General features: G+C 37.4%; 1 protein-coding gene across 4 annotated transcripts in view; it reads left to right on the forward strand.

Moving 5' to 3' along the window:
* The window catches only part of CPED1 (cadherin like and PC-esterase domain containing 1), a 142,605-nt gene that overhangs the window by 51,672 nt on the left and 62,957 nt on the right, over positions 1-27,976 (forward strand). For all 4 annotated transcript variants that reach the window (XR_014226345.1, XM_082280310.1, XM_082280309.1 and 1 more), the window contains 9 exons: positions 8,207-8,349; positions 9,730-9,802; positions 11,348-11,515; positions 12,453-12,557; positions 13,594-13,763; positions 19,394-19,461; positions 19,790-19,834; positions 21,708-21,894; positions 24,131-24,299. Coding sequence is in view for 3 of the 4 variants with exons in the window: in XM_082280310.1 (XP_082136436.1) it covers positions 8,207-8,349; positions 9,730-9,802; positions 11,348-11,515; positions 12,453-12,557; positions 13,594-13,763; positions 19,394-19,461; positions 19,790-19,834; positions 21,708-21,894; positions 24,131-24,299 (1,128 nt within the window). In the remaining variant the exon portion in view is untranslated. The remainder of the gene's footprint in view (positions 1-8,206; positions 8,350-9,729; positions 9,803-11,347; positions 11,516-12,452; positions 12,558-13,593; positions 13,764-19,393; positions 19,462-19,789; positions 19,835-21,707; positions 21,895-24,130; positions 24,300-27,976) is intronic.

Genomic DNA, 27,976 nt, shown 5'->3' on the forward strand with positions numbered 1-27,976 from the left:
ATCCAAGGCCAGGAGAGCAATCTCTCCCAAAGTAGCCAGTAGAGCAATACATGCTTGTACCAGCCAAGGAGCCTAGTCCAGAAAGCTCCTAAGCTTTAAGTTTCTGCCAGCTCTATTGTGCAGGATGGAAATCGTCACATTTTGAAGCTTCAACCTGTCAGTATCTCCAAGACCTGTTTTTCCACTGATTGCCAGAATGCCCACTGGGGACTCAACATGCCTAGAGGGAAGATTTTGGTCTGGAAAAATTTGCCAGTGCTTTTCCCCAAGAGCAGCTGACTGAGTTTTATTTTTTATTTTTTTTATGAAGCGATGAGAATCATTTTGATTATCTTCTTTCAGTAATGTTATACCATAATTTAGAGACCTCCTCAGTGAGTACAGACCTCCGGTCAAGACATTTTTTCTCATACCAGTATAATTACAACATTTTTAATGGGAAATTCATCCACATTTGTGGTCAACTTAGTTTTGCTATCACAAATTCAGTATGTTAAGTACATTTAAAATTTGATCTCCCGTGTACAACAATAAGATTGCCTTATTAAAAAAGTGGAGATGGGGTAGATATATGATATCAATGATTAAGAGAAATTGTGTAAAGAAAAAACAGGAGTTTCATTAATTAAATAATACTGCATTCCCCACTGCCTTTTTGTTAGTAAACTATTGTAAATGAGTTTTGCAATGCATATTTGCTTTTTATAGTCATAGTGGCATGGCTTCAGAATGATTCCTTGAATATTGGTCAAATGGCAGTTCAGGAAGAGTTCAAGTGTGTTTTGCTCACCAGCTGCCAGGTTTTCTCTGGAATATACATATTTTAGTATTTCATTTCAGAAAGCAAAAGAAGGTAAATCCTGAGCTGGCATGAGGATTTTGTGTGCAGTCAAGGGATAAAAAAGTGCGACTCCAGATTTGGGCCCAGCATGGGAAGATGCAAGAGATGCAGGGGAGAGAATGGCTTTCTGCCACACAGATGTTTAGATATGAGGCTTGTGTAATAGCCCTATTTCTTTGAGGAGGGCTGGAAACTGCTTATTTAGTCCATCTGTGTGTGCGAAAGTTATTAATAAAATAGAAGCTTTCTATTTTGCATATTGTAGCAATTAAGGGAAGGGTCTCTGTCAATGTATGCAATAATTCCTTTTGTGTAAATCGACATTATGCATGTGCATTGAGAAGAATGCTGACCCCTGAATAATTTTCTGTTTTATAGAAACCAGTGTGCAAACCAGTAATTTATGATTAATTATTTCAAGGCTTAACACACTGTGAACTGCTTCCTTTGCCCTGTCATTAACCTTTCCCAACCTGATCCCAGTTCTTTATGAAGGGATACACTTTTGTAGACAGAAGTGCCACATCCTGCATCATCAGGGAAGGCTCTTCTGTGCTGTCAGCAATTTCCCGTGGCCCCTGCTGTGGCTTATCATCCTTTTGCTCATCCAAAATAGACAGGTGCCTCCTGGACTTGAATTCCTTGACTGGTGTTCTTGTATAACCCTTGATGCTCAGATGAAACTCTGTTCTTAAGTAATTTTCCAGTTATGAAGTGCTTATAATTTATTAAAGCAGTTTGCTGTTAAGCTTGCTGTGGTGTGAGTCACTAAAAATGTCGCTGAAACTCTCCCTGTGTATTAAGCATTTGGAAACTTGAGTAAAGGAATTTTTTTTTTTTCTACTTAACATACATGCAAATAAATCTGGACCCTCACCTATACAGGAAATCCATATTTTAATATGACGTGGCGGTCTGGTTTATAGCCGAGCATGGTGGAAACTAGGTTGCAGTATTGCCCTCAAGTGGCCAGTTTTGGTACCTCTTGAAGTATTAGCCACACGTATTTAAAGTGAGATGGAATGCAAACATACATACAGATACAGAGCAAAGTGTTGCAAACAGTAGAAAGGCTTGGGATTTTTTTCCTTTGTTTTACGTTTACTTGTTTTTCTTGTTTTTGTTTTTGTTTTGTTTTTTTTAATTTAATATTGTTGCCCTGACACTTAAAGGACAAAAAAACACAAAAGAAAAATTACCATCAATTCTTAATCAATTAGATTGCAGGGTTATTTGGGACTAAAATTATATTTGTTCATTAGGTTCTGTTAGAATGCTGTAATGCTCTTCTTTCTGTGAGAATGAGCATAATATAAATGCCATCTCTGTTTTCTTTCCTTGTGGTATCTAGAGCCCTATAATTTCTCTTTTCACTGATATAAGAACAGAACTTCTAGGCTCGGGGAGATCAAAGACATGCTTAGTCTGACACTCATTTGTGGCAGCAACCAGGCAAGAGAGCATCATGAAACTGTGCAACAGGACAAACATAAAGCAGTAGTGGTCCCTAGGCAGGCTGTATCTATTTCTGGTAACCTGCAGGGTTAGAAACACAAAACTGGGAGTGGAATATATGTCTTGATGTTTAATAAGCTCCAGTGGGCTTTTTTGCATGCAATTGTCTCATAGATTTTTAAATTCATGAGTGTTTTTGGTCTTAACAATGTCTTTGAGCAATGATACTATACAGATTACTTACTTGTTGCTTGAGAAAGAGTAATTGTTTGCTTTAAAACCTCAGCAAAATCAATTATGGCTTGATTTCATATCCTTAATTAGTATCTTAAAAGGAAGAATAAGAAATCCTTCCTTATTTGTCTTCTTCATCTATGTCAACCTGTCATGCAGTGCACAAATAAAATCCTTTCTGAAGTTCTTTTCTGCTTTTCTCATTCTGAACATCCTTATTTAGCTAAGCAAGAGTTCAGACTGATTGTTCTCTACAACATGTGGATATGCCATAGGTTTTATACAATTACTCTGGCCCTTAGCTCTCTGGTTTTTTCTAGTTCATTGGTCCTCTTGCTTAGGCTGTTCAATCCAGTCAGCTCTGTAAGCATGCCCTTCTGTGGCTTCCAGCTTTCCTAGACCTGCCTCCCATTATCCTGATTCTTCTCATCTTTCCTTTTTTTGATTTCCAGCTTCCCTTAGTCAAACTGATACATTTTTGTTTCTCACAGCAACCTGGGAAATGCTGTTAGTAAATCACCTTTAATTTCCCACTAAGAAGTCAGTGCTGAGTTGGGAAACCACTCTTAGTTCAGTCTCTTCAAAAGGCCTATTTTGTAGTTGCTGAAACTGGTGAGTGGCTTTTTGCTTTTGGACTTAGTCTTAAGAGCAAGGAGCTTTACAGGAAAGAAAAGGCCTACTCAGATGGCTTTTTCTCCTCTGTGTAATTAAGTTATGAAAGTGTTAAGGGACAAGATGTTGGGGTGTTTTGTGAACAACTCTTTTTCTGAACAATTTAATTTCATCTTTTTAAAAATCTTACGTAATGAAAAATATATACAGAAGTGGGACATTTACTGTAAAAAAAAGTTGAGTACTAATGTAATTTCCCCTTTCATCTAGTGCCATGTTAGATCTGCAGAGAAAGGGCACATCATAACACTAAATCAGGAGTGGAATAAACAGATCTACCTGAAGCTAATGCAATAAACTTATGATAAATTGCTGAACTGTTTTCTCTGTGTTTTATTCTGGAACTAATGTTACATGATTCATGGCTACATTTTTCTCCCATTACATGGCCTTTGACTATTTCTATATACTCCAATCAGTGGAAAGGTCCACCTGTGCTAGCAGAAAATACGGAAAATAGCTTCCTTGCTAAGTATGTTTCCTCCTGGCCTTATGTGTGGAATTAGTTTATATTCTTGCAGACATGTTAGCTATTTAGATACTTCCATACATATAATCAAAGAAATTCTTGGTTTTGTGTAAAACATATTTTTGTACCTAAAAACAACTACTTATGCCCAAAAGTATTTGGACCTGGTGAAGAAATTTCACCAAAGACATCCAGTAAGAAGAATGAATGTACAAAAGTGAACTGAGAGAATAGAGCCTATGCTGAAAGTTTTTAAAGATTTATTGAATTTATTCAAGCTATTTTCAAGAAGAGGCAATTACTGTTAGTCTTTGAGACCCTGCAGATCCAGATGATCAGAAAGAGTGCAACAGCTCCAGTGCATCGCAGAACAATCTGGAGAGGATGCCCTTTGCTACTTCAAAAAGGGTAATTTCTTGAAACCAAAGGTTATGCTTTCATTCCTCAGACATAAACTTTACTTTCAACTCTTATCCTGATAACTTTGTCATTTTGAAGGCTACTACTGGGAACAAGTATCGTCTTTCAAAATCGATTCATACAAAACTGTAAAGTAGGATGTTCTAAATCCCAAAATGTAAACTTCAAAATTGCACTGAATTACTCAGTAGCCTCAGTGGTCTCTTTTCTTCTACCTCCTTGCTTCTGAGGTAGATTCAGAGCTCATCTATCCCTCCGAAGGAGTTACTGTTACAGAAAAAACGTAGGAGTTCACCTTGTTTAACCAAACCCAGAAGTGTCTAACTGATGATATACAATCAACTGGCAGTGGGTAATTATAATATACCTTCTATCAATTTCAGTAACAGAAGTGATAAATCATGATACCAGACACTTGAAACACTTCAATGAACATTGCACATTTCTAAACATCCTCCTGTAAATACCCTCTGAAACTCTAGCGACATCTGCTTATTCATCCATGTTTATCCAGCCTCTATCTCAAAGGCAACACAGGTTACAAACACAGTCCTGCTCTTCTGGGATGCAGCTTCCCTTCGTCCATGCACCTCTACTTGGAGAAGTGGGGGCCCCTGCTCTGTGTGTGCCTGTTTCACACATACCCACACAGGACCTGTGTCCATCCTTGCATCCCAGTATTCCCTGAAATCTAGGCAGGAGCTGTGGTGCCAGCAGGCTGACTTGTGGCAGTGCCTGACCAGGTTTTGGCTGCTGCTTTCTCCACCCAAAGTCTCTCCCCTGCTGCTTTTCTATTATTTCCCAAGCTGACTACTTCCTTGTTTCAAAAGTCACTTTGCAATTTCCTGGTTACTGTTTAACCTTGCTGATGGTTGCATTCCTCTTTACCAGGGTAAGTTTGGTCAAACATCATCCCAGACAGTTCTGCGTATTCCAGGCACACAGGGGGTGTTGTCTGTGGGCAGGCTGTATGAGCATTCCAGTGATAGATCTCCTACCTGTCTTCAGTGTCTCACTTAGATTCCCCAGGCGAACCAAACAATTTTAGATCACAATTAATGTCACTGTTTTGAGACATCTACTTTAGGATGGCATAAATTATGCTCTGTCAAGCATCTGTGCTCTGCAGTGTGGTGTAAAGGGAACCTAGATGTTTAACTTGTACATAGACATAAGCCATGATGTCTTGTAGTGTGGGATTCCTCTACAATATTGGCACCCGAGTGAATAGTCTTCATGAGAGCTGTGTCTCTGAACACCTGTTACAATCAACAGAGAGCTAATCAGTGCAGTCAGTGAAGGAATGTGTTCTAAGTTAGCATTTATTGCCATTCCCAAAGTTAGCTAAGGAAAATCTTTCTTGTTTCATCAGGAGGCAAGATTTTCTAGGATTGAGCTAAAGGCAGTCTCAGAAAGATCACTACATTTTGATTTTATACTCTTTCCCAGGGCAATCCTCAGCTGACCACTCAGCTAGCTGCCCCAGGCTGCCCCAGCAGCTCTTCTGAGAAATCAATTTGCAGAAAAATTGCCCGAGGAAAATCTTGAGGGAATTACTACAGTCATCATAACATCCAGCCGTGTGAGTGCCACACTCTTCCACTCTTCTTCAGGCTCCATGACTCTGTGCATGAAGTCTGAAAATCAGAATTCCTTTGTCAATTAAATTGCATTTTTTCTATGTGTCAGACCTTTACGTGATGACTCAGTGTATTTTTGAGGAGCCAGAGGGATCCGTGTCATTGAGATTATAAAGCTAATTTTAATGACTGCAGATTTTAAAAACTGGATGTCAAAATGGGTGAAGAAAAAGCATCATAAAAGTAATATTGACTTGGCCTTTTTTTTCCCAGTGGCTTTTCCTAAAGCAAAGAGAAGTTATTGGGGAGTGAAAGGTCAATGAGTTTAAATTAATTGAAAGAGTATTTCTTGTTCATTCTGCCTTTTCAGAAAATGTGTGCTTGATCCATGTAACTTGACTGCATTTGCACACTTCTCTAAGGCATTACATAAATATTTGGAACATACCTCCAACTGTATGAGTCCAGCATTTGGATGAACACCTTCATGCTTCTGAGAAGCCTTACAATTCTCTGTATAATGGCATCATTGTATAAAATATATGTGCATGGCTGCATTAAGTCTTACAGCCTACTAGAATTTAATCCCTATTCCTCTGCTTAAAAAATCACCAGTTAGAGGTCAGCTTTCTCCCAGAATAGATTCCTGTAACTGCCAGCAGTAGTTCCTACTCTGTCCTCTTTAAATTGTTCAATGCTTCTGTTAATCGCACTCAATCAATGGTGAGGTTGCATTTTGCTGGACAGTTTGTTTCCTCTGAAGGTGAGAGGATCAGCAGCAGTGGTGGTCGCTTGAAGAAACCTTCATCTCTTTAGTATCTTGCAGTTGAACACAGATATCTGTATACTTTTATTCACTCAGAAGAACCTGAGGTTTCTGGAGATTTTCACACTTTATCACCCTTAATCCATACAGTTTAAATTTTTCCTATCTGTTGCTGTAAGTCCTGTGGAATCTGTTGGAGTCAAACCTAACCTGAACTTCTTTAAATAGGATTTTTTTTTATGAATTGAAATTTAAGCTGAAGTATTCATCTCATCTCCATTGCTCCTGAACCAGCCTGACTAAATATTTATTTTCAGCTATTGGCTTAGAATAAACATTGGTCTAAAACCTGATATCCTCCAATGAGAACCTGTTGAGCAATGTTTCTTTTCTAGGCTGGCTAAGGAGAGCTGTAACTAAAATGCAGTTTCTTGGAGATGCCAGTATTATTTTAATGCTTGTTCTGATGGCAGCAGTTGACTAGTATAGCCAACAGCATGCTCTGAGTACCAGTAGGGCAAACCAGCCTGTCTTTCATCAATTGTTACTAGAAATGTATGCATTATGTATCCTTTGCATTAAAGTGCTTGGGAATTGATTGATGGTGAGGGAGAAGATGAGCTAGTGGTGCTCTTGCTTTTCCTCCCAGTAATCCCCATCTGTCCTTATAAAACTCTTCAACTCCTTATGTTCCCTGTGCAGCAAAATAGCACATCTCCTCACTTAGTCCTTCAATATGCACTGGAGATTTAGGAAGTTAGAGAAAAGGTGCAAGCCAGAGTAGTAGAAATGTAAGTTGTGTACTGAATCTGGCAGAGGTGCTGGTAATAATTGCAGTAGAAAAATTCCCAGAAATAATGAGAAAATTTTCCTTTCTTAATGTTGATGCAAAATGTGTTCTACATGTACTGTACCTGCTTTATTTCCAAAGATAGCATTTTTTTGCCATGTAAAAGTGTCTCTTTGGTGATATAGTGCTACTAAATTATCTAACAGTTTTGCGTGGTTCAGACCTTAACTGGGTTCTGTGCTGTATGATAACTCTAATGGAAATATGGTTCAAAGGCAGCCCCTTTCTTAGTAACAAGGGACTCATATTACAAAACCTGCCTACGTTCCGCTCTTCACTGGGTCTCTGTATTGCTCCAGTTGTTTCACTGAATCTCTGTCTGAAGTGATGATGGGGTGAATTTGCATGAGCGATGAAAGCACTTGAGGACAGTGTTGTGCAGGCCAGTAAATATGCCGCTGGGAGGATTCACGAGTCTGAAAGCCACAGAATATGCAGAGTTCAGTAAAAACACAGGCTGTGGCTGATCATTTTTCCAACATCTTTCTTTTTTTATTCTATTTAAAGCTTGTTGACCGGGGTAAGGAACTGGAGTCAAGGTCAAGTGGGATAGCCCTTGGCACAGTATGTTAAGAAAAGAGAGTGTGCTATTACCCACTGATGAAAATAGAAGCATTTGTGAGTTTGTTTGCCTAGAACCAGTGACAGCAAAAGGCTTTATCAAAGTAAGCTTAGATTCTGAGCAATATTTTTTAAAACTGTTAATACAGATTTTGGGTTCGATATACTTATTTGTAAATAAAAAGTCGTTCTCTATTAGTATGCTGTCTGAAGCTTTTCATTCCACTTTATTGTACAAATGAATAAGAACTGAAGTTGATATTCCAAAGCAATTTTTATTTCTACCAGCCTTTTAATTTATGATTTTAAGCACTGATTTACTGTAAATGCTCAAAAATACATGTATTCTCTTTCACAGCTGCAAAAGTTTTTTGAGATATTCTTCAGAAACAGTTCTCCCCAACAAGCCTTCAACAACATGAAGGAGGCTATAAACAAACTTCTACTTATAACTGAGGTCTTCAGCAAATCATCCACCTCAGGACCAAGTTCTTTCAATCAGTAAGTGACTTGCAGTAGTCATTGTAATGCTAGTGTCAAGATAGCTCCTTAAAACAGAATAAAAATTGTAGAGGATACAAGATTCTTAAAATAAAAAATTCCCATCTATTTCACACTTCTTTATAAAGTAAGGGCATACTGCATTTAAGGAGTACAACTCTTCAATATCCACAGGGTTTCTGGTTTGTGAAAAGGTTTTGATGAATACTTAGGACCAGATGCTAATTCCTAATGAAGTGTTTCAGGCAGCACAAATGAACAGAAATCACTCACGATTGGGCTAGTCCTAACATATATAAAGCTGTATTTCCTTTCAGTGAGTATTCTGTCATATGTCAAATATTTAATGCTAGAGTAGCCCAGATTGTTCAGAGCTGGTTCTGGTAGGCAGTCTGAACAAGAGACACTGTAAAACTCTTTATGAAATGTACATTATGAAATACACCTAGGCACCAACAGTCACATTTCTGTGTGTAATCACTTCTATTAATGTTATAATTCTTACACATAAATCAACCTTTATCATGTAATATTTTTACTAAATAAAATTAATATTTGTTCTATATATGTTATGCCCCATCCCTGACATTTTTATGATAAGTACTAAATAAGTTACTATTTATTACATTTATGTGTTTTATAAAGCTATTTTGAGAACCAGGTGTTTTAGTAGCAGTCATGTAAAGCTCATTATTTGACTTACACAAGTTGGGAATAAAGCTTATATTGTGAGTGGAGAGGGTAGCAAGGAGGGGAGGAGTGTAATGGGGATGAAGCTATTTTGACAGTGGTCCAAACGCTCTTTTTTACCAATGAAATGGACTCTCTTGTTTGTGTAACACAAGGCTTGCTTATAACTCCTGATTCGTGCCTCCAAACATACCCATAGCTGCAGCAGAGCTCTTTGGCTTCAGTGAGCCTGGAGCCTTTCACCATCTCTTGCCCTCCAAATGTCTTCAAAGCTTTTGCCAGGCCTCATTCATTCTCTTCAAAAGGCATTTCTTCCTTCAGCATAATTCACCTCCCTCTCTGTCAAGCATTAAAAACACGTTTATATAGCACTATTTTCATCACCTCACAACCTGACTCCTTCCATGTTTAATGCTGCTGGCTCTTCCTAGAAATTTATTTAGTCTGTATCACATGTTGTCTCTTGGCCTGTGTGTGTATGTTTTCTTGCATGTGTTCTCTGGACCTGTGTGTGTATGGAATTTTACTGTATACAGGGACATGGTTCAGTGGTGGACTTGGCAGTGCTAGGTTTATGATTGGGCACAATGATCTTAAGGGTCTTTTCCAACCTAAAATTATTCTATGATTCTATATTTCACAACAGTACCTAACCTCACTGAAACTGATTCCTTTTATATTGTGTTTCAGATGCAGCCAATGTTTTCAAATGCTAACCTTTGACATTGGATTTGGCATGTCCATACACCCAGTAGTTCTTAAGGTGAGAAAATTGCACAAATTATTGCTTGACTTAAAAAAATTACACCAAGAAGAACACAGCAGGAAACTCTCTTTGACAGGTACCCTCAAATCTCTAAGTGTACCAATACTTTAATATTAATTTTGCCTGATTGTGGAGAGTTGCTGTAAAAGAAACCCGTTTTTAAGAGTCTGAGTTACTGTGATGAAGTTCACCACACCATTAAAGTGTGCAAACTTTTCAGTTTATATTAAAAGGCTAGCTATTACCTCAAATGAATATCAGTGAAACAAAATCCATAGGAAGCATTGCATGAAAGTGGAGTTAGGTTTTAAATGTGGCAGAACAAAGATGAAGGGAGGAAGTTAAGAAACCGCAATTGGCTTTAAATACAAATTAAAGTTCTCCATAAATTGGATTTTACTTCTTCATTTCATTACCTGCTTTGACCTCCACTGTGCTGCCTTCTTCCTGGATGATCCACAAGGCCTTTAAAACCATGGAAATGGGAGCTGTGCCAGTTTTTGTACCACTCCTGCCTCAGAACAGTCTGTCCTGAAACAAATATTGTACTGCTTTCCAGCTGTTCTCATTACCTCATGTGCATGCATATAAATAGGTATATAAAATGTTTCTTCATATTTGTGATATACAAATATTAACAATAATTAGCTAATATATCCCCACTTAAAATCTGTTCAAGTTTCTAGTAACAACAGTGCAGTCAATCTCTCCATCTTTCAGAATAAAAATCCTTTAAACATAGGAAAAATGCACATATGAAAGGAAGTTTACACAATTGAAAAAGTCCATGAAGACAATATCCTTAATTAGTCTGAGAAGACTTATTTAGCTACTATAAGAAATGTGGTATGTCATAACAATTCAATAATTGTATACCAGACTGCAAAAAAATTATCTCAGAAGTGCTTAAAAAGCTAAACATAAAACAAAATGTTTACCTGCCTGTATAGAAGTTTCAACCATTAGCCATTATCCATAAATTTACAGTATGAAAAAATAAATGGCTCTAAAAAATAGCAGTTGATAATTAATGCAACATTGAATTTGAATATTATCACTTGGAAACTGTAGCATGCACACAACCTATTCATGTTGATGCTATATTTGTGTTTATGTTAAAATAGTGATTTAGTCAAATTTTATAGCCATGAATTTGTTCATTGGGTTTATATATTTTAAAACTTATACATTCATGTAGTAACAGGTGTTCTGTATAAACTCTAAATAAACACATGAGTTTTGCAAGAGCTGTATTAACATAGACTGTGACATAATATTTTTTAATCAAATTTCAAATCAAGCATGGAAAAAAAAGCTTTCACTTGTGTCTGCAATACTGCACTGTGTCCACTGGAGGACAGCAAACATTGTGGTATGGACTTGAGACAGAAAATGTGGCACAGCATTTGTTGTTTTATAATCCTGTCAGTTTGTGTTATTATTACCTTTTTTAAAGTTCCAGTTTACTATTTATTGCTATGAGAAGACTGGAATTCTTCTGTAGTTATTCAAACTATACATTCTTATATTATTTTCCAACAGGTGCATGAACACTTTGACTTTCAAGATGAGAATGAATTGACTATTCAGGACCAAATTTCGAAAGAACTTCTTTTGGAAGATACATTTAAATTTCTCTTATCTAATGAATCCTCAACATCCAGTTTTATAGAAGCTTTGCAAAAAATATATGGATCATCTGTGAGCAAGGTAGTTCATTCCAACCTTTTCTTATTATTAACTATTTGAAAATACTTAATTTTAAATTGTATACTTCTGAAATTCTTGGTGCCAACTTAGAGAATGAAGGATTTATTTTAAAACAATCTTTTATTGTATGCTGGGGAATAAAACTGTAATTATATTAAACAATTGAATATTCTTTTGTAAAAATTCCTCTCTCAAATTATTTCATTTTCCAAAATACTTGAAAGACATATTTAAAGTTTTAACAAAGTAATTTTCCTACTGTTTTTTAAATGGTCTTTTCTTGATATACAGATCTGAGTGTTTTCACAATTTCATCCAGAATTGATTAACTTGTGCATGGAGATCCATGAGCATCAAAATTAAATTTTGGTTTTTACAACTTTGTGTCTTATTCTCAATGCAAGATCCAGTTCCAATATTCTTTTTGCATTTATAGAATCTGTATAAATTTTGCTTCACTAGTGAAAACCATTTCTGACAAGCTGAGATCTCATTTAGCAGTATTTCTCTCAGTCTGGGCACTTTTAAGAACTCATTTCTGAGGAGTCCCCTTCTTGAAAGACTTACAGGGACCAATTTATCCAGGTAACTTCTGCCTCTCGGACAGATGTGGCTAAAACAGAGTCATGGGTTCTAAATTTATGACAGGATGAAGTAGAAGCTGTAGACATACAGACATGTAGTGATATGATTACCCAGCCCGTGCTCCAGAGACCCGTAGTTTCTGTGGGTTTGTCTCCACACAAAGCTAATGCATAGTGTGCTTTATTCTAGACTGAAAAACAGGATGAGCTGTCAAGGAGCTGGCTGGCTGAGGTAACAGCTAGTTGAGAGCTGCTGTAACTTGTTCCTATGATCAGTGAAGGGATTGGGGTCTACTGAAAGCACACTGCTTTCCATGTGAATTCACCAGAACATGCTGCTGTTTCCTTCACAGGATGGAACATACAACAGAGAAGAAGAGCAATGTTTCTCTTTAGGAGAGATAAATTCAATGATTACTTTCGTAAAGGAGCTGAAGAATCTTGGACAATTTGAGCTGGTAAAATAAATAGGGTTTTGTTTCATTGCATATATATTTTATGTAACTCTTAACATTTCTCCTTCATTACCATTCTCTGCTGTCTCTGGCATACGTAATTAGGCTGGATGGGCAGGGAAGCAAGGAGATAGAGGTAACACTGATTTTATTTTGGTGGATCATTTGAGTTTATTTTAAAAGAGAGAAAGAAATACAACAGAGAATTTGAGATGAGCTTCCACTGAAAAGGACAGCTAAAGCAGAAACAGAGACATGAAAATAGAAGGAAAGGAAAAGAAGGAAAATAACATAAGTGACTAATGAGGTGGTAAGGAAATAGAATGATAACAAAGCAAAGCAGGAGTGAGTGGAAGGGCTAGAGAAAGTACAACACTGAGATCATGACCAGAGTGTAGAAATAGATTAAAAAGTGGCAAAAAAAAAAAAAAAAGGCAAGTGGAATATGTTATGTTTCTTCATGCTTTGAATTCATTTTTGGAGAAGAACACAGATGGAAGAATAACAATCACTGTGAATAGGCGTAGTTAGTGAGGGAAGTGGTGAGTGTTGGGAAAATAAAGGATCTGCAACTGAATCTGTTGTTCTGAAAGTCTGCATGATATCAGGATTTCTTTGAGACTCCCTGGATGAGTATTAGGGACGGAGACTGATGACACTTTCTGAAGAAGCATTGAGTCTAATACATCTGGAATTCACAGAGTTGTCTGAGTTGGAATGGGTCCAGAAGGATCATCAAGTCCAACTCTTGGCCAATACAGGGGTTGAACCTGTAACCTCAGCATTATTAGCTCCATGCTCTGACCAACTGAGCTAATCTCAGGGTCAAGTCAGGGGCAAAGGAGATCAACTTCCACATCAGTACTGGTAATCATGATTCACAAGGCTGGGCATGATACTCAGTTTGTAAGCATGTGGGAAAGAGCATTAATATATAACCAGCCCTATGCTGTACATACTGTCTTCTGATAATTTCTCATGTCTTTGCACTCTACAGATATCATACTGTGTTATCTCTAATCAGTGTCTCTCTTCTCAGCTTTTCCCTTCTTCTGCACCCAAGATCCAAATGTTGCTGCGTGACCTTTATCGAATGGTAGACCCAATGAGGCGTCTTAGTTCAGTCCTGACTGTGCATTGGTTGCTTTCCAGTTTACTTCAACAATTCCAGTTCATGAATAAAGAGGCACATACAAATCTTTTTGAGTGGTAAGATAACTCTTATATATGTTGAGGGTAGTTTCTCAAATTATATAATTGCAATATGTCCAGTGAGCATCATAAAACTTAATCCTTCAGTAGATGTAGGTGGACTTGCAATGCTTGAGGTGAAGGTCTGTCATCCCATATGAAGCCCTGTCAGTCATTCTGCCATTGGAACTGTAGCTAGGTTTCTAAATAGAACAGGTTTTGCTTCTCTGTCTAATGTGAAGGACTCTGGATTAAAAATTAATTGGAACTACAGTAAAATTTTTTTTAGAAAGATTTATTAGGTAGGTTTTTTTCTAAACCACTGTAAACTCTGAATTAATAGCATTTCCCAGGGTTAAGACTGTCTTAATTTATGTACCAATTAAAAGCAAAACTGTAAAGAAGATATAAAATTTCAGGTGAAGATTTTTCCAAAAGAATTAATAATTTTGGTTGGCTCCAAATTTTCTGTCCAACAAATACAGGTCAGAGAGCATAATACTCTGAGAACCTCATTTTAACTGTTTGTGAAAATATGGGGAAAATGCTGCAATGTTAAGGGTAGATGCATTGAACTTCTGGCAAGAAGTTTTAACTTTCACAAAGAGAGGAAGAGGAAAGGAAGGACAGAACAAGGGAGGGAGGGAGGGAGGGGAAGGAAGGAAGGAAGGAAGGAAGGAAGGAAGGAAGGAAGGAAGGAAGGAAGGAAGGAAGGAAGGAAGGAAGGAAGGAAGGAAGGAAGGAAGGAAGGAAGGAAGGAAGGAAGGAAGGAAGGAAGGAAGGAAGGAAGGAAGGAAGGAAGGAAGGAAGGAAGGAAGGAAGGAAGGAAGGAAGGAAGGAAGGAAGGGAAGGAAGGGAAGGAAGGGAAGGAAGGAAGGGAAGGAAGGGAAGGAAGGGAAGGAAGGGAAGGAAGGGAAGGAAAGGAAGGGAAGGAAGGGAAGGAAAGGAAGGAAGGGAAGGAAGGGAAGGAAAGGAAGGAAGGGAAGGAAGGGAAGGAAAGGAAGGAGAAAACTTACAGTATACTGTATGTTTTCTATAAAATTTGTTAAAATGTGGTTTCTGTTTTCATTATCTCTTAGTTAATGATGTTTCATATATATGTGCCATACTGACTACTGACATTTGTGATTTTACAAACAAGGACTTGGGAACAGGCACATTAGACAATGTGTATGCTCTATTCCACTGAGTCTCAAGATGAATATGTGAATGATATTATTTTGTACATTTTTCTGGGAGAATGCTGTAGTCAGTGTATGAGGCATCTGTAAGATTTCTTAAGTTTTAATTTTGTTCCTCATTGAACTGGGCATGGCTTTCAGCAAATCAATAATTATCTGTATCTTTGCTTTACTATAAAGGGGAGATTATACTTTATCACTGTACTAGGTAACTGTTTATTAGTGTTTTGAAAATACACAGTTCCATGAAAGTGCTAAGTTATTGTTGTTACTGCCGACCACTCTGATCCCTCCATGAGAAGTAATTCAAAGATGCAGCTGCTTGCATTCATATGTAAGCCCTTGCCCTTTTGCAGAAATATTTAGGTTTGCATATCAAAGCATACCAGCCTTTAGCAGCTTTCTGTTCTAATCTAAGCTGTGCCACTCACTCATTTTGAGCAAGCCCCTTGGCCTCTTTTTTTCCTTCAAGCTCAACATTATTGTATGTGTATAAATATGTGGAAGTACCATGACCTTTCTCCAGGGCATAGGCCAGTCTGCTTCTTTGCACTGTATTTTTCTGCAGTGGCTAAGCTAATAACACCATTCTCTTCATTCAATGTACAAAAACCCATGTCCTTTGACATTGCTAAATCAGAATCTTCCGCTCCTTTAGCTACATGCATGTGATGGTGATGCATGTGTCAGATATGCATGTAATTATACTTAATTGCAAGGAAGAAAGAGCTTAGCTGTATTTACTCCCCAAATAACTCAAGTATGCATTCTCTTTGAGCTTTGATTAATCTTTTTTTTTTCTCCCAGCTTTGATGAGTTTGTATATCAGAACACTTTTCCTGAATTTCTTCAGTTAAGGCCAGGTTGTTCAGTTGATTTATTTAACAGTTTTTATTTCTCTGACTGTGGAAAACTGGTATTTCCATTTATCAAATCTAGTGATTGCATAACTGACTGTCCAAGCAGACAAGAAATTTATGGGAGAAATAGTGACTTTTGACTGAGGTCTTGTGCAGTTACTTTGTTCACTGATCATTACTCCATAGGATGAAGACAGGATATAAAGATGTTTCCTAGTCTACGTATTTTAACTCATTTCATCTATATGACTAGTGTTGAAACCTTAAATGGTATTAGTGAACTCCCTGAATTCCTTCCACACAAGAAATAAGAACTCTAGAAACTCATCTCAAACTGTAATGAAACAATTACAGCCTAGGTGAAAATGACCACTTCAGATGTATGGGTATAAAATATTACACCTAACATGTACTCTGAAAAAAAATTTTGGCATTTTTTATGAACTTTTTTCAGCTCTATGAAGTTTATACTCATGATATGACTAGGACATACATAACTACTGTCTTCTAGATTAAGGGCTATGAAGTGTCATGGAAAGTATATTTGGCTATGTCAGACAGCATGGAAGAATCAGATTAGTGAGTAAAGCTAATGCATCTGTATCTGTAAAAGATAGAAGCCTAAGCAGGTCTAAAAGCTGCAAATGTTTTTTGAAATCAACTGATGTATTTGGGAAAGTGGTTTTAGCTTCTCATATGCAAGCCCTTTTTTAGTTCAAACTAGAAGCATCAGCCCTCAGACTGAATCTGGGCTGAAAATACTTTTTTGGAATTTAACTTGGTCATGTCAATTACCTGGAAAGTCTGAGAAATTAACAGGTTTTGGACTATGGGACAGAAAAAAGCAATGACAAGGAAGACAAGGATAAGATCACTGGCCTGGAATGGGAGGAGTGAGAGACAGAAGGAAGGAGGAAAGGAGAGAGACAGCTGGGATTAAATGCCAGGAAATTAATCCCACTCTTGAGTCTGAACTTTTTTATTTCACTTCTGAAGATCAGTGCAAGGTATTTCATTTAAGGAGCCAAATGTCCCCATGGAAACTCTGTGACTGAAGCCAAACAAACACTCTACAAAATAGCGAGCTTATTTTGAAGAGAGACCTACTTAACATCATCTAAAGAAAGAAAATTCATAACTCTACTGAATATTGAAATATGGTCTCAATGTTGAGTTTATGACCTGTTAAAAGTTGCACCATTCACAACTAACATATTCATCAGAGACACCAAAAGAGACTGGTTTTTTCCTTTTTATGTTTTAGTCTTACGAAATATTCTATTTCTACATGTCCTTAATCGCTTATGTCTGATTGCATAGACCATCAGAGCTATATTATTATTGCTGCTGTCAATCCTTTGCTTTTCTTGTTTGCTGAATCAGAGAGATTCCTAAAGGACAGGTTCATAGTCAATAGTTTGTGATGTACACATTGGGAATTATTTGAAAGGTTCATTCACAAGCATGCACTCACCAAGGGTGCTGACATACAGCCATTAGTTTCATTAGAAACTGCAAACTGTGTAGGCAAAGTGCACATCTGTACTAGACACCTCCAAGATATTTAAGTAAGTAGGAGGCCACTCAAACAGATGGAGGTCCTTTCTTGAGGAAAGGGCTCTGCAGAGTGCTCTGTATTAGGAAGAGCTTCATAACTGCATTGTTACCTCAGTCTGCTTATTGCAAGGAGCTTGGACAAAGGAAAGCTTCGTGGTGCTGATGATTAAAAAGCTCAGGCTGCAGCAGAGATAAATCATTGAACCATAGAGTCATTTATGTTGGAAAGGTTCCTCTCATCCTATCACTTATTACGTGGGAGAATGACTCCACCTGGCTACAGCCTCATTTCACTGACTTGTAGAGAGCGATAAGATCTCCCCTGAGCCTCCTTTTCTCCAGACTAAATACCCCCAGCTCTCTGAGCCACTTCTCATAAGGCTTGTGCTCCAGCCCCTTCCCCAGCTTCATTACCCTTCTCTGGACATGCTCCAGCACCTCAGTGATTCAAGGTGTGGCCTCACCAGTGCTGTGTGCAGGGGGACAATCACTGCCCCAGTCCTACTGGCCATATTGTAATCTGAGTATTTTTCTCTAATATGATTTCTAAATAATCAGATATAGTTATTATATGTCTCTTAATGCTGTCTGATGTTAATTGCAGTCTCTACAGATTTGAAATTCATACAGCTCATGCTGTTCCTTTGTGAGCAGGGACATTGCAGTTGTGGTGTTGTTGCACTCCTCACGTGTTCTCTGACTAAACAAAAGTCTGTCATTTTATAGAGTTAAGACATGTTGCTTCCACCTTAAAACAGGGTTTGGGACCAGGCAAGCAAATAGAAACAGCGGAGAGAAAAAATGTATTTGACAGATGTTAGCTGTTACTTCCTTGACAAGCAGAAAGAAGGGTGCAAAATAACTTACAACTTGGAAAGCAAACTCCAATAGTGTGTTAAGTGCCTCCTTTGAAGTAGGTCATGAATGTGAATAAAATTAGGGTGGTGTCTAGACACTGCAAGCTCAGAACTACATTTTCCTGCGCACGCAAAGACACACAGATCTGCCAGCTGCTTCTTTCCTTATCTCATTGAGTTAATGCAGAAATCTGTTTTATCACTGGACAGTTTTTTATCGCTGGGCAGTTTACCTTTTCCCATGATTGACCTCAATACAGCTTTCAGAAGCTACTCTTGAAACATCAGTGATGGATGATTGCACAGAGCAATATTGCCACCTCCCTTCCTTGGCACAGAGAGTGACTTTATGTCCTTCAAAACCCAAACTGCAGTATCCAGGAAGAAGTTGTGTTATGAGAACTTCTAAAGGAAACACTAGGAGGAAAACCAGTGAAAGCTTCAAGAAATGCTAATGGACCTCCAAAAAGGTCTTACCAGCTAGAGGGTTGGATTGAAGAGAAGCCTACTCCCTTTTTTTCTACCATGCTACCAAAATTCTACTTGAAAGAAAAAATCTGCAGAGTTCACAATATGGACACCACTGATATGTTGATTAATTGTCACAATTGACTTGTCTTTTTTTCGCATAGATTTTACATATATATATATGCGCATATATATATATATATATATATATGCATATATATCCACTCTCTGGATTTGTTTTGAATTTGCAAACAAAGCAAAACACATAGAAGTTCCATTTTAGGAATTCATGATAATCTCAGTACAGATATTCCCCTGGAGGCATGCCTTCATTTTTATTTAAATGTTTTTGAACGAAGTCTAACTTTAGCCTCAAGTATATGCAAAAAAACCCATCATAGAAGCAGTTAAGAGATATAGTGTGGGTTATTTTGTTCTTGGCTATACCCACCCTTCCTTTTCCTAGCAATGCAACTATGTTTTGGAATTTATTTCTTTTTTTATCTGTTGCTGTGATGTGCTGCCATGTATTATCTGTGTTTTCTGTTATGTTCACTCAGGTAATATTGCTAATGCTGGGAATATGAATGCAGGAGGTTCATCTTTCCACAGAGAATACTAAAATACCATGTGCCCTGGGATACCATATAGAAATTTTTGCAAAATATTTCATTGTTTCTGTTCCTTCCATTCATGTAGAAATATGTCTGCTATTGAATTGACAGGCAACTTTCTCAAGAAAATATGAATCCAAAGCAGAATGTTCCTTCTGACTTCAGGAAGAATCATGGAGGTAAGGGTTCAGAGTAAGATCTTTTATATACAGTATGTTTTTCCTATTTGTATTATTTCTGATAACATGTGGATTTAGATTGCATTGTCTTGCATTCCAACTGAAAAATCTTAGCTTACTCCATATAAAAGACTAATTACTTCTTTATCTTATGTAAGTTGCTACACTGAGCCCATGAGCAGCATTCACAAGCCTAAAGTAAAAATTTCACACTGTAAAGAATAAAAGTACAATGCATCTCTTATAAGTAAAAGATGGTTCCTTCTCCAGTGGGACTGTAATCAGGCTTAGAGTAGAGAATTATTAGCTGTTTCTGTTTATCTTTCAGCATTGCATTATTCCAGTAAGACTGAAGAAAGACAATGCAGTTATGGTAAGTCAAGGTCTTTCTAGATCACGGAGGGGGATGAAGAGAGATTTCTTGAAAATTTTTCTTGGGTTTCTCTACATAACCTCTAAGTGAAGAGAATCTGTAGGCTTTTACTAAAAAAAAAAGGATTTTTCAGTAGCAAGAACGTTTATTAAACACTCAGTAAATGGGCTATTATGTTAAATAAGCTCAAAACCAAAATTAAACATTGCTGTATGTGCATATTAATGTGAGTATTCCAGCACTCATTGATCCCTTGTCACACTTCAACAGACTTTTGCCCCCCTTTTTCCAATAACCTCAGCATACATTTGTTCTTGTGGAAAAACCTTTAAACTTGTCTGGAGTTTAATCAGCTTTGTTTAAAGCTTTGTCTTCAGCTCAATAATGAAGTATTAAGGAGCTATTTAAGAGATGAGGAGTTTTTCTAAGATATATGCTTGCAGGAATATTTAAAGTATTTTTAAAGATCTGTAAAGATGTAAAATATGTTTTTCTTCGGTGGTAGCAATGTTTTCTGCTGCCTTCCTCATTCCCAAATTATCTGAGGGGCCCATTTGTAAACATGAAGCCATTGCTCCATGGTGGACAGGCTTTGTTACACATTGAGCCTCATGTCCCCTCTGTTGATGATCTCGTGCTGCCTCCAGGAACAATTCTTGTGTCAGATAGAGGCCAGAGATACTCGTGGGCTGACTGGTGGGCATCACCATTCTAACTGCATGATATTTTATTTTAAAAATACCTCGATTAATGTTATTTTGAAATTCCTCCTCATTTTTAAGCTAGTAGTAAGAAAACATTTCTAAGTCATACAGGATATGGAGAAGTGTTTATACTCATCTCTGAGGGGTTTTTTAATACCTTCTGTGTGTCTGTGCGTAAGACTCTATTCCCCTACAAATGTAGCCCAAATTCTGTTCTTCCACTGGAATATTTTCCCTTAAATTTTAATCCATGCAAGAGAGTTCTGACATTGCCCTGTTTTGTTTTTCAGGGCAGATGTTTCAAGGTAGAAAAGGTTCACATAAAAGTATTTGCATAATTTTTGACCCTTTTAAGCCACAAGATTTTTCAGATATTATAGTAAAAGAGTTTCCTATCTGGAATATTTTCTGTAGTACCCAGTTTAAAACATGTACTAGTGAATATATGTGTAAAGCAGTTTTGAATGTGTAATTATACTGTAAATCTGAATCCAATAGGCTGGATTAAAATATTTGTCATAAGTAGGTTGCCAACAAATAATTATTCTCATTAGTAATTTGGCAAACACTATGAAATAAAGGACACATTTGAGCAAATAGGATTTGATTGTGGAGATTTCATACACAGGAAAGGAGCTGGAATTTGTTGATATAGGAATTTTAATAAAACATTCTTCCAGCTGTACTGCAAATGACCCCATGGGTCTTGATATCTCCACGTGACTTGTTCTTATGAACAGTAAGAGTATGTCTAACTTATTTTGATTTTTATTGGAAATTACACTTGTGCATAAACCCTGTACACAGCCTGGTACCTAAGTAGGTTATGAATTTTGGCCTACCTCTTCTTTAGGTTTCAGTTAACTAACTAGAGACAGATCTCCCAGACTTAATCCTTCCATTTTCAAAGGCTTACACAGGCTTTGAGTTTTGTGACTAGGACTAAAGTGATTGGACACTGAATGTTTAAAATCCCTCCAAGGCCTACAAATTTCTCAAGTGCCATTACAAACTCCATTAAAATTTTGCAGCAGGATTATGAGTCTCTGAGTCACTAGGCATTAAATATCTTGCCACTGTACATGTTATCAATCTGCCAGAAGTTGCATGTAGTTCCAAAATGTTCATACATTTCATAGTTTTTTTTCTTTGATGCCTTCTTGGAACAGATAAAGATACCCTATCTCATATCAGACAGCTCTTCACCAGTCCACAGCTGGACTTGAATCCTCAGTTTAACCCAAAGATCAGAGAATACTATGCAGAAGTGCCATTCGACATGGTGACAGTGAAAATAGGAGCAGAACCCTCTAACTGTCAGTGCCACGTACACCTCGATGACAAGAAAGGGCCAAGGTACGAGAAAAACATATGAGTGTAAAAACTTAATTTTGGAAATATGTCATCATGTTCCACATTTTTTTTTGTTTCCAAAAACCCAGGACACAAATAGATTAGTCATGGGAATGTCAGAGGGAGTTCAATGCTGAGAAACTTGTATTTATTTTCACTATCCTGAAGGCAGTGGTCTGTATGTTGTTCTCAAGCCATAATTAACTCTAGCTTAATGGAGTGTACAATTGCAGTATCTCACCCATCTTCTGCAGTCACTGACAACATCAAAGCTGGGTGGGGACAGACCATCACTACACTGCACACAGAAGATGACAGAGAATTTGAGCTTTTGTATCCAGGTGTTAATTTTGCACAGTGCCCTAATCTGCTGCCCTGCTGGACTTGGTCTACTTACATGGGTCAGAGTAGGGCAGCTGTCTTCAAAGGAAGAAGTAAGTTCAAGTTTACTAACTGAGAATAATCCATTTTTGTCATAGTTGTATTATAAGGAATTGTCGTAGAATCATAGAATAAGTCACATTGAAAAAGACCCTTAAGGTCATCAAGTCCAACTGTTAACCCAGCATTGCCAAGTCCACCACTAAACCACATCCCTAAGCAGCACATCTACACAACTTTTAAATACCTCCAGGCATGGTGACTCACCACTTTCCTGGGCAGCCTGTTCCAATACCTGACAACCGTTTCAGTGAAGACATTCTTCCCAATATCCAACCTAAACCTCCCCTGATGAAACTTAAAGCCATTTCTTTTTGTCCTATCACCTGGGAGAAGAGACTGACCCCTACCTTGCTACAACCTCCTGTTATCTGCAAACAGACTGAGGGTGCCCTCAATCTCCATGTCCAGATCATTGCCCTGGCCATCCAGCCAGTTTTTTACCCAGCAAAATGTATGTGAATGTAAGGTGTGAGCAGCTAGTTTCTCCAGAAGAATGCTGTGGGAAACAGTGCCAAAGGCTTCATTAAAGTCTAGGTAGGCAACAATCACAGCCTTTCTCTCATCCACTAAGTGGGTCACTTTGTCATCCACAAGAGTCCCAGCTTATCTGATCTCTTAGAGAACTATAAAGCTGAACGATAGAGGAGAGAGCAGAGTCATCACTAAACATCATGTTTGAGCACTGACCCACAATAAACCATGATGTTTAATTGCTATTGTGATCCCTGGCACACTTTTGGCTTTCCCAACCAGCTCTGAGAAAACAGCATGTGCCAGGGACAAAACCAATAGGTATTTTGGGTATGGCCTAGTTTTTAATGTTGGGAAGGACAAAAAGTATTTATTTATCTGGGTCAGGTACCTCAGAACCAGAGAACTGGCCTATTTGCATACTAGCCATTAGTGAGTGGATAAAAGGGAGAACAGGGACAGTGATTTACTTGGGAAGAAAAATTCTTAACTATTTCAGAGGTAACTTTGCTTCATGACATGAAGTGCTTAGCAAACCTAGCATCTTTTGACTGACTGTGAAGCAGATGCTTTGAACTAGAATGTCTGTTACTAACCAGAAAGTCTGTGCAGTTGTTATTGATCTAATGCCCAATATGTTTCCCTGTTTTTTCAATAAAAAATAATTTCAAAAGAAACTGTCATTAAATTCTTCCACCCAATATTTTGGTGTTTCAATGTTAGCTGCCTTGGCAGTCAGCATGGATATATGTGAAAACCTCAAAGATTGCTTCCTTGTAGAATGAAAAAGAATAGCAAGATGGTCTTAGCACTGAAAAGTAAAAGTCCTGCATGTGCAGGTTCTGTGCCTTTCAGCATTTATTTCCCTGCTGAAGGAAGAAGAGCACAGCTCAGCTTTTCTCTGGTTTGTCACTCTGAGTAGTTTAACTGGGAATCCATCACATTTGGCTAGTGGACAATTTCAGCAGCTAGCTACACTTCTGATTGTATTTATCTCCCTGATGACTTCATCACAAATTTGGGCCTGCTGGGAATTATTGTCCCTAATGATTTCATTCACAGATTTCATGTCAGAATATTTGCCACTGCCACTGCTTTCACTAAGGTTTACTCTCAGTATTTTTTCTTCTTGAAAGAACTACAAATACTTACAAATCTTATTTTACACTGTTTTTATTTAAAATCTCATGTATTTTGTAATACAAAGAAAATGTTAGAAATAGCAATCTCTAGGAGCAAGTGAAATTCAGCAGCCATAGATAAAGGAGTGTATATCTTTGTGTCTTTAGTGTTTATTCCACTTCTTTCCTATTTTGTCATGCAGCATTGCTAACTATCCCCTTGGCCTTGGATTGAACAAAGTCATCATTCTCTTAACGGATGATTCGCAGCCCAGCCCTGAGGTCGTGAGCAGCTACAAAATCACAATTTATCGAGAGGACCGCCCCAGTCTCCCTTTGTTTGATGACTATATGATGTGTGGGTTTGTGCAGGTATTGTCTCTTCATTTTTTTGCTATACACATTAATAGGAATAGCTGGTTTCTGTTCATTCAGTGGTATAAATTAGGGTACATGAGCCATGTAGAGCCAGTTTTTGTTGAGATTAGAATCTGAGTTCTAAGCACTTTAATTGTATGAAATTCAGCATTTACACAACATTTTGGATATAAAAGGTAAGTCCAGCATAAGTACCTGTTACCATGTATTTGAGAGCTCGAGGTTAATTAATCCTTACCTTGGTCAGCTAAACCTTCTCAAAACTTTTCATAACTGTCTCTCTCTGACACTGGAGCCATGGAATTCCTTTTACCAGGGAAGATATTTATGATGACAGTCTATTTATCAGTGTTCAAGACAGATGCTGCTACATAATTTATTAATGAAAACTGTTTATTCTAGATCAATAAACACAATAAAAAAGACTCACTCATAATTCCAAAGGAAGGGATTATTGTTGCTTACATCACATTTATCCAAGTACAAATTTGAGAATGCATGTAATTTACTCCCAGCAAATAGCAATCCTTAGGAAGGAGTGGGTCTGTTGAATGAAAAAAGGACCAGAGTCTGTCCAATAGGGCTTAATAAGGGCTGGGAAAGGGGAGCTCAGACTAAATTAGACACAGAAATGGAAGAAAGGTAATGAAATTAACAGTGTAGATTTCAGTTAGTGAAACTATAATGATAAAAATATTATGCATAAGAGAGAAAACCTGGGACACATGCTGGATCAGAATTACTTGTATTCAAAAGTTTGTCATTTCAACTAAATGTTGGTTGCTACTTGATATGGTGGGAAAAGATAAGCCAGCCAGTTCAAAGAAGGAAGTGACATTGGAAATGGTAGTCATGGGCAGTGCTTTTATCTGTGGAATTTTAGGCAGATTAAAAGGATTGGTGGGTTCATTCCAGAGCATCCGGGAGTAATATATTTTGTCACAATTCTACAACCAGGAAGCAGAATTTTCAAAACTGTTGTGTTGAAACTGTCATCCATGTTCATGTCAAATATCTAATCCTATCTTTATTTATCTTCTTTATGAAGATCTTAATATATCCTTTAACAAAATTTGCTTCCTTTCCCTGGTTTCTATGTAGTGCAGAAGAGGTCAGGAGACCAGGATCATAGAAGGCAGAGCATTTTATATGATGGGGCAGATCAAGAGGAATTTTGTTTTTCTTGCGGAGATTTGAGCACTAGAGCTTAAAACAGGAGCCAAAGAGATTATAAATGTTGATAGCAAATTCTGTGTTGACAAAAATTATCTCAATCTTCAAATCAGGACTGCCAGAAAAAATGTATGTAGTAGTCATAGTGTACTGACTGCTGACCTGAGTACCTGATTATGGTGTTGTCTGGCCCACCAGTCTTTCTCTTCTCTTAGACTTCTCTTACAAGCTCAAAAGGTCAAGGACCATATTCTTACTATTTGTACTGACTCAACACTACACCTAGTAGTTGCTACAGTAAAATAAAAATAAACACATATAATACCTGAGATTTCGGTTCAGGTGTACAGCAACCTGCTTGACATCTTAAGTATGACTTAATATGAAAAGGAGAACAGCAGTAAGTTGAACTAGAGTTATATTACTAGAATACACTGGCTGGAATGATGTGAGAAAAGCTCTTTTTGTTTCCTTATTTGGGGCATGTATCTGAGTGTAGGAACAGGAATTCAACCTCAAAAATGTCTTCCCACACCAGAGTTTACACTGTTGTTAATGTTTTATGATAGCATTTATGAGACTGAGTATGAATCTTTGAAGCACTGTGAAGGCAAAGAGATCTAGACTGATAAAAATGAAAAGTGATTTAGAAATTTCTTTTGATTGAGCTTGGTTTTCTGCTCCTCTGTGAATAACTGCTCTCTAATTAATACAGTTGTTCAGAGCTAGGGATGACTTAGGGAGTTCAGAGTAAAAATGAGATGAAAAGCATTCTTGTGGTATCTAATAAGTGCTGTGAAGATACAGTGTGAGATTCTAAAACAAGTTTTAGATATGTTAGAGGCAAACTTATCAGAGAGTGCCTTTAAAAAACAAACAAAGGCTGGAGCTGGAGATAGAAATGGCATTCTAAAACATTTAGAAGCTTGAATTTTTTCCTATTTGCTAGAATAGAATGTATTGTCTTTTGCTTAGAATTATGGTTTTTTATCAATACAAAACTCAGGTCTTAAACAACATCATTACATTTTGCTCTTCATACCAGAAAAATTATGCACTCTTGCAGAGTGAGTTGATACACTCCCATCAGTGGCATGAATACTTGTTCTCTTAGTAATGAGACACCTGTTTTAGGAGCAAAAGGATAAATACAGCGTGAACTGATGGAGACTACTTTGGACACTTGACTAGGCACAAGTGGGATCACACACAAGGAGAGAAAGGCCACTGATAGTGGTGTGGTCTTTCTCATAGAAGGCTTCAGTTAAAATTCTAATCCAGCAACTTTTTTTCCCAACTTTCTTTTATGTTTAATCCCAGTAGGATATTCAGGTTTCACTGCAAGATGATACTATAAGGAAGCTTACAATAAAAAGAAAGAGTGTGGGATGTGGTTTCCAGCAGTCTAACAATTCTCATGAAGTTGAATAATCCTGGATTAATTTCAAGGTATTGAGTTGAGAAGTGTGTGATTCCAAGCCTTGGAAGCCCTAAAAAGGGAAAAAATATTGTCTCCTGTACTTTTTGATACCAGGTATAATATCACCATTAAAACCAAATTAGTATAGGATAAACTGTCATCTCACAATAGCACCTTCAGCAGATTTCGTTGCCTTCCATTCTGTGTTCCGCATTTTGCAGTATTGTTTGGACTGCAAATTGAGAGGTTATTGATTTGTGCTTGAACTTAATTTTGTGCAATTGCTGACAATATTCAAATTAAGTATCCTTGAAAGAAGTGGTGCCCTTTCATTATCACCTCTGAAGCTGTGATATGAAGATAGTCAGAATCCAAGGCAGTCAGCAGAATAAACAGTGAGCTCTTAAGACAGTTATCAGCATCACTGTCAAGTGAAAGATCCCAGACTATGTACATACTAGTGTAAAGGACAAAATATTTTATACATTCTTACACTGCCCATTATCTTTAAAATGCAAACAGATTTATCTATGACTCACTTGAAATGTGTGGATGCTACCTCTTTGATTGTTAATATTTACCTAGTTGCAATCATGGAGAGTAACTGCTGATGTGCTTAGGGAACCTTTTGACCCTGTGGACTTCTGTACCTGTTTGTACCTACAGTGTCCTGTTGCCACATGGCTTGTTATGTTTGGTTGGTTGGTTGGTGGTTGGTTGGTTGGTTGTGGGTGGGTTTGGGTTTGGGTTTGGTTTGTTGTTGATGTTGTGTTTTAATTATACAGTTATTTATTTGGGTTTGCATTTATATTGTGAACAATGGACAGCTAATGCTATTTTTATAGCATAGTGTGTTTCATTCTCTGTCATTTTCTTTTGTGCATTTGTACATTTGATTCCAAAATCAGTGCAGTGCAGTGGGCTGATGTTCAGGCTGTCCTATACCTTTCTGATGTCTGAGAGAATGAACTTTCCTGATTTTTGTAGAACATCTTATTCTTATGTACTATTATCTCTTGTATTTTTGCAAATCCTTTTATCATATTCTTTTCCTAGAGCCCAGATATCTTAAGAAGCC

The sequence above is a fragment of the Coloeus monedula genome (genome assembly GCF_965178545.1).
Source record: "Coloeus monedula genome assembly, chromosome: 4".
In the NCBI taxonomy this organism is placed as follows: domain Eukaryota; kingdom Metazoa; phylum Chordata; class Aves; order Passeriformes; family Corvidae; genus Coloeus; species Coloeus monedula.